Genomic DNA, 7633 nt, shown 5'->3' with positions numbered 1-7633 from the left:
AAGGAAGGAAGGAAGGAAGGAAGGAAGGAAGGAAGGAAGGAAGGAAGGAAGGAGAGAGAGAAAGAGAGAAAGTAAGAAAGAAAGGTCAAGTCACATCAGTTAGTTCTTAATCTACTTGTGACATGTCCTGTTCAAGCAGAATTACTAGCTTTCAGGGGAAACATATGTGACCATCACCTGAGAATTTAAAAAATAACCCCTACCACAAAGTCATAGTTCCTTATGTTGTTTGTTGAGAAAACTGAAAAGACAAATAATGCTTTCTTCTGTCAATTCTCGAAGACCAAGAGCTGTAAGGGACCACTGTAATCCCAGAGCCTTTCATGTTCTACACAGGGAAACTGAGGCTCAGGAGGAGGAGGGCTTGGTCAAACCACCCAGTGGGTTGTTAGTAAGAGTCTGGCCATGGAAGGAGAGATCACCAGCAAGCCACCACTGAGGTTATCAGAGTTTCCCATGACCACAGGCAGAGAGTGATCTGGAGGACCTGCAGGTGACAGTTGGGCCTGGTGGGTACCCTTAGTCATATCTCCAACCAGTAATCCACCAGTCTCTCCCTCTGACACACTCTCCTGGGAAAATGGAAGCAGAGCAGTGCACAAATCAACTCTGAGAGACCAGAAAAACAATCTAAGTGACAGCCAGGTGCTTCCCTGAGGAGATAGGGCCAGTGTAGCTGGCCAGCTGGATTCCTGACATTACCGTATGTATATGTGTGTTTGTGTGGGGGTGTGGACAGGTTGTGCACGCATGTGTGTAGAGCAGAGGACACGCTCAGGTTTCATTCCTTAGGCACTGTCCTATGTTTTTTTGTTTGTTTGTTTGTTTGTTTGCTTTTGTTTTTTAGCCAAACTATCTGACTGTGAGACCCGGAACTGCCTGTCTCCACCTCGCCAGCACTGGGTTTATAACTGTGCACCACACCCAGCTGGCCTTGGTGTGAGTCGTGGGGATCCAGGCCCTCATGATTGCAAAGCATGCAGTTTACCAACTAAGCTATCTTCTAGCCCTCTGCCCATTTTTATCATTTTAATGGGCAGCAGCCTCTGTGGCCATGTCTGTTCTAATTGTTGTCATATCTGGCTGTGACCCCCCCAGGTTCCTGTGGATGAAAAGGCAGGAAGAGTTCATTGCCCCACCTTCTTTGCCCACTAATGGAGTCCTTGCTACCACCCAGGGAGGCAAAGAGCCTCGTAAAAAATTCTATCCCTGCCCCCAACTCCCACCCATTTATAGCCACAGAAACTCAGGCTATTCTGACCCCAGCCTTGGAGCCAAATCCTTCTCACTCAGGTCAACCTGACACTCCACTTAAGGCTTCCTAACGGCCACATGGGACTCTAGGATCTATGGCAGCCACATAAAAAGTTCCCCATAAGGGAAGTGATGAGAGAGAGCCCAGCTATTTCCTGCACACGGACCTCTAGCGCACCCTGCACATACAGCCAATTATGCACCCAGGAACTGCACAAGATCGCCCTGTCTGAATTTAGCTTCTCGGGGAGCAAGCAGAAAATACACCTGTCCCACATAGAGCCCCAGGGGTGTTCTTTCTTCTTCTCTCCACCCCCGACTGTGAGTATCTGACAGCTACCAGGAAGGCTGCCCCACTTACGAACAGGCTCAAACTCTGCTGCCAAGTGTCTCCTAGCAATTTGTCCCTTCTGTCCCTGAAAGTCAAGTTCCTGTCTCACGGCTGGCCTGGCATTCAGAAAGCGGTCTTTCTCTTTCTTTCTGGCATTCCCCATATCCTGGTTTAGGATTCAGATAGGACCTTCTCAGGCACATTTCTCAGCCTCACCCCCCCACACCCCTTCGCCAAAGCGGTGGGGGGGGGGTTGGACATAAGGCCTGCACCTGTCCCCATGGCTTTCCTCATCACCCCACAGATGTCAGATGACCTACTGCCTTGATCTGTGACATAAGCAATTGTGACTTCTCCCTGCACTTGTCTAAGACCACCCTACTCTCAGGGTGCACAAATACTTGTCTCTGTGTTCTTCCCTTTCTCGATATTGATCTGCAATTTTTTTTTTTCTTTTTGCTTGTGGATGTTTTCTAATATCTTCAGTGAGAATTGATTTTTTTTTTTTAGGTCTTACTTTGCAGCCCGGGCTGGACTTGAACTTGTAATCTTCTTGACTCTGCCTTCTAAGTACTGAGATTACAGGTGTGCACCACAACTGTGCCCAGACTCGAAAGGATTAATTTTCACAATTTTTACTTCTTAGAAGAGGACTTGTCTAAAACAACTTACTCTACCATCTCCTAAGGTTAAACTCTCCAGGACTAGTTTTACTGTTGTTGTTTTTAAATATTGCTTATTATTGTCTGTGATTGTTTATTGTTATTATTTAATTATTTATATATGTGTGTATGTGCACTTGAGTGCAGTATCCATGTAAGCCAGGGGAGGGCATCAGCTAACCACGGAGCTGAAGTTACAGGTATTTGTGAGCCGCCCAAACGGCTCCAGCCTGACAGGCACAGCTTTCGGTTTATCTATTGTCTTGTGCACAGTGCGAGGCCCCTGGTGGTGAGTGAGACCTGCCAGAGGTGTCTGTGTGCCTCTCTGCTATTGTTAGTGTGTATTGGGTTTTTTTCCCAGGAATTCTGCCTCATCTATGATGCTGTGTTTGTCTTCTACCTTCACCAAGGACACATTATTATACATGATTGTATAAAAAAATCATCACATCTGGCCGAAGGGTAAGTGGCAGTCTGGATTGGCACCGTGGTACAGTTTAGCTTACTTCAGTCATAGCATGTGCTGCCTGCCCTGTTTTGAGTCCGTTGCCTCTGTGTCTGTCATGTCACACATGCCTGTAATCCTGGCATTGCTGGGTCCTAGTAGAAAATTTCTCAAGCTGCAGGTTTAGCAAGAAACCCTCCCTCCTGGGAATAAGTGGAGAGTGATAGAGGAGGACATCAGATACTCTTCTGGCTTTCACATTCATCAAACATATACACCTCACACACATATGTCTCCTATATAAACATACACGCATACATACACTTCACACGCATACATGCAAACATTGACAAACAGAGGTGAAAAAAGAAGCAAAAGTGAACTTTAATGCAAAAATGACTACAAATGCAAATTACTTCGTTATCACTATATATCTTTGCCCCAGTGAAAAGATCTAAGACCCAGGGACTGCGGTTCGTTCATTCATTCATTCATTCATTCATTCATTCATTCATTCATTCATTCATTCTCGTAGTGTTCATGCCAGGCATTGTACTGGGTGTATTCTATATAGACAAAAAAATATAAATGTAATCTACATTCTTGAAAGATTTTTAGGACTGACGTTCTAAGTCTAAACATCTTAGTGAAGATGGGTAGCATCGACTAATATATACATACATAGATGATATTAATTTTGAGGGAGGCTGGATTCCTGAGATGACGGTCTTGAACTCATGATCCCCCTTTGCAGCGTCCTAAGTTCTGTGACTGAAGGCATGCCCCACCACATCCAGCTTATCTGCTAATATTTTGTTGTATTTCTATGTGCCAGAAGTTGAGTCGAGGACCTTCTGTGTATGCTAAGAAAGTGCTCTACCATTTGACTATAACCCCAGTCTTTTACTATTTTTATCTTTTTCCTGCATGTAAGGCATAATCTATTCATTCATTCGTTTATTCTGCGTTGACATGTACATGTGTCTGTGTGTACATGTCTATGTAAAGGCACACAAGTGTAGGTGTGTCCATGTGTATGAGTATGCATGTGAAGCTAGAGAACAAGCCTGGGGTCCATTCCTCAGGAACTCTATACCTTGTTGTTTTTTTGTTGTTGTTGTTGTTGTTTTGTTTTGGTTTGGTTTGGTTTTTTTTTGTTTTGGTTTGTTTGTTTGTTTTTTTTAAGATTTATTCATTCATTACTTATACAGCATTCTGCTTGTATGTATGCCTGTGCACCAGAAGAGGGCACTATAGATGGTTATGAGACACCATGTGGTTGCTGGGAATTGAACTCAGGACTTCTGGATGAACAGCCAGTGTTCTTAACCTCTGAGCCATCTCTCCAGCCCCCTGTTTTTGTTTTTTTTTTGTTTGTTTGTTTGTTTTTTTTTTTTTGTTTTTTTAAGGCAGGGTCTCTCATTGGCCTGGGTCTTGATGATTGGGCTTTTTATGTGGTTCATCTTCTCAGCCTTTTCAGAAGGTATTTGAACCAACCCTCACCCAGACACTGAAATGGATTCCCCACCCTTTGCTGCTAATGGTGGCCTTAGATTTCTTAGAGGGATTGGGGCAATAGGAAGCCCGGGCTTTAAACCTGGACTCAGCAGCTACCTGCCTGCATCTCAGACCTGAGGTCTCAGTACTCCCGGCCACCTACCTTCTCCTCCAGCTCCTTCAGCTGGCGCCTCTGCAGCTCCAGCTTGCCCTCCAGCTCCCGGATTTTCTGAAACACATCGAGTCATGCATCAGAAAAAGACTCCCAGGCCCCAAACCTGACCTTGGTCTTTTATGGTAGTCTAGCAAAGAAGCCCTGAGGACACACAGGACAGCCTGTCCCCCAGGGGAACCCTCTCTTCTGACTTGTTACAGATGGAGGGATTCACCTGCTTGTGGATGAACTGCACATGTCCACTGTTGAACCAGGGCACCTAGGCCCCCAGGAGGAAAACAAAGATCATGGATCGGAGTGGTCTCAATCACTCACTTGTCAACACCCAGGCAGCCGGGGTCTGGGGGGCACAGGGAAGGAGAAGGGCAAAGAGAAGTAGTGCCAGTGGCAGCCATGCTGTGAATCCATTCACACACCTCATGGGGGCACTATGAGGCAGGTGGAGGCTCTGCATGTAGGGAGCATGCTGCCCAACAAAGCTCTGTGCAGCTCATCTCTTCTGCTTCTCCTTCCTCAGCTATCATCAGGGTTCTGGAACCTTCTTTCCTCTGCTGGGCATCATGTGACTCTCACAGATGCTGAGGTCCTCCAAGACATACCCAGTCGGGCTCCTAGGCTGATTCTCAAGCCCTCAGCCATCCCAAACCCAGCAGAAGAGAGATGCTAAGCCAGTGCGGTTCCTGAGCATCAGGGAATGCTGGAGGAAGGTGCAGGAAATGCCTTTGTTTTGTGTGCACGTTTCGGCCAACAGAAAGAACAACTTTGCCATCTACAACACCCAAGTGCCTCGTGTTTCCCCAGCCACCGAGGAGGGAATGCTTTCCACTCTGTGACAGGAACCCATGAGAAAAGATGTTATGCCTGAAGAACTTCCCCTACCAGTCGCTCTCCACCCAACATCCAGGGCACCTGATACCTAACAAGAGCCGGTGTGTCCTCAGGGGCCCAGGGTACATTGGAGGTATAAGATGGGGAAGTGAGACTGTGGGGGTCACTGCTAGTACCTGCTGGGCCTGCTGCAGCAGCTCCATTCTCTCCCTCAGGATCTGGCTGTCAAATTCTCGGCTCTGACGCAGGAGCTGTCTGCGCACCTTCTCTACAGCTGCCTGGAGGTCCTCTCGCTGGCTGGCACTCAGTGCCTCGCTGGCCCTCCGCCCTGGTTCCTGCTGCAGCGCATTGTACAAGGTGGCCTCCAGGTCCTGGATTTTCTGCATGGCCCAAACCACACAGCTGAGGTTACAAAATGGTAGGCAGTCATCACTGTTGGGAGACATGCCGCTAGGAAGGGAAATGTCAGCATGCAAGGCCCAGCAGAGCAGCCAGCCTCACAATGGACAGCATGGGGAGGGCCCTCTGGCCAAGGCACACATCACTTAGTGTTCTGTCCTGGACAGAGACAAGCATCCCTGGCCTGCATAGAAGACAAGGACCTTCTCCCCAGGGTCACCTTGGCCTTGGGAAAGCAGAAGACAAAGCACTGAGCTTCTGTGTGGCCTCTGCCCAGCCTCCGTGTGGCACAGGAGCTTACGTGCCTTCTGGCTTACCCCTCTCCACTGAGCAACTTAGTTTCTGGGGGCTGGGGGCCTGGGTACCAGCTTTCAGACTGGTCTACACCTCCAAACCTGAATCCCACCTGGTCCCAGCCTATCTCACCCACTTCTCACTCTACTCCATGCCAAAGGGAAGCAGGCATGCATCTTGTACCTTCCCTTACCAGCCTGTATGTAGGATGTTAGAGGCCCACTGGCCTAACTCTAAGGAAATCTGGTGCCTCCTGGGAACTGTCTAGAATCCTCCAAGACTGAAATCCTTTTGGGTGCATGTTGCCCACTGTGCTTTTTTTCAGGGATGAATTTAACTTCTACAAGGACCAGGATCGTCAAGGTAGGGGTATTTTCTAAGAGCCAGCATGCCCAAGATTCTAAGCCTGCCTGCACACAGTCAGTCCTCAGAAGACGATTAGGCACCACATTTTCCAAATAGCTGGTCTGTGAGAGGCCTCAGTGAGCCACAACGCTTGGCAATGGCTGGCTCCATCCCTCTGGGCACTGCAGCTGTCCTTTAGCACACCGTGAGCTAGGGAAGTCCTGAGGACCCATGCTCTCAGCTTTCCACCTGATTTACCTCCCCTTTGGGGCAACTAAGCTCGGGCAGGTTCCCAGAGGGCTGTCCTTCAGAGCTGTTAAACACTTGAAAGGCAGTGCTGGACAGTGGGGGTATGTTCTTCATTGCATTTAGAGGGACCAAAACTGGATGAGGTGGAGGAAAAGCCAAAGAAACAGGCAGGACACAGATAAGAGTGTTTTCACGCGTTCTTCACCCTCCATGCTGCTGTCAGCCAGATCATGTGATAAGAAACAGAAGTGGCGTGGGGAGATGTTGCCTGATGGTGTCGACCATCCTACACAGAGTGACACTTACTCTCCCTCCACCATGGGGACAGCTTGGAGATGTTCCCACTGGAGATTCCCACACAGGAGGAAGAATGGGTCTTGGTGTCAGGAACTTGTGGCTTTGAGTGTGAGGTATTCTGAGCCTGAACTTCAAAAGCCAGGAAGCTGGGACTTTTGAGAACCCCAGGGTGTTTTAAAACGGGGCTTTAAAACTCTCCCCATTTACTTTGATGCATTTGGCCACAGCTCACCGCCTCACCTCTCTGTTCATTTAGGACCATCTCCTTTTGCTACCTGTGAGAAAACCTGCTTTGGGGTTGTTTTGAGACAGGCCTGGAACTCACTGCCTAATGGAGGATGATACCGAACTTCTGACCTTATGTGCTGGGACAGGCGCCACATGCCCGCTTTATGTAGACCTGGAGATGAACTGGCTTTCTTGCTAGGCAAGTCCTCTAATGACTGAGCTACATCACCAGCCTTTGGAATTTTAAGGATAAATAAACATTTATGAAACATACACAAAAGAGCTCAAGTGACTGCTAGTCCATAAACCAAACAAACATCATGATCACTGACACTTCGTAAAAACCACCGCTCACTGCTCAGCTGCTGTAACCAGTCAAGGGCTCAAGTGGAGGGATCACGACACCAACCCAGCCACAAAACCTTCCACCTACAGTTTGTCCTGCCTGCAGAGTGTGCTAAGACAAGAGCCTAGCAGAATCACTATCAAAGAAACCAGAGAGACTTCATCCAGCAACTGATGGGAGCAGATGCGGAGCTCCATTGCCAAACATTAGGCAGAGCTCAGAGAGTCCTGAGGAGGAGGAGGAGAAGGAGGAGGAGGAGGAGGAGGAGGAGGAGGAGGAGGAG

The 7633-nt window shown here is 48.2% G+C and overlaps 1 protein-coding gene across 1 annotated transcript in view; it reads right to left on the bottom strand.

Annotated features, from left to right (window-relative positions):
• The window catches only part of Jakmip1 (janus kinase and microtubule interacting protein 1), a 111527-nt gene that overhangs the window by 1858 nt on the left and 102036 nt on the right, over positions 1–7633 (bottom strand). Inside the window, exons 19-20 of the mRNA XM_055623741.1 lie at positions 5369–5572; positions 4353–4418 (exon numbers count right to left, since the gene is read on the bottom strand). Of these exons, the coding sequence (XP_055479716.1) occupies positions 4353–4418; positions 5369–5572 (270 nt within the window). The remainder of the gene's footprint in view (positions 1–4352; positions 4419–5368; positions 5573–7633) is intronic.

This window comes from Psammomys obesus, unplaced genomic scaffold (genome assembly GCF_907164565.1).
Source record: "Psammomys obesus unplaced genomic scaffold, mPsaObe1.curated_primary_1811, whole genome shotgun sequence".
Lineage (NCBI taxonomy): Eukaryota > Metazoa > Chordata > Mammalia > Rodentia > Muridae > Psammomys > Psammomys obesus.
The sequence above is the reverse complement of the archived record's forward strand: the minus strand, read 5'-3'. Positions and strand labels throughout refer to the sequence as shown.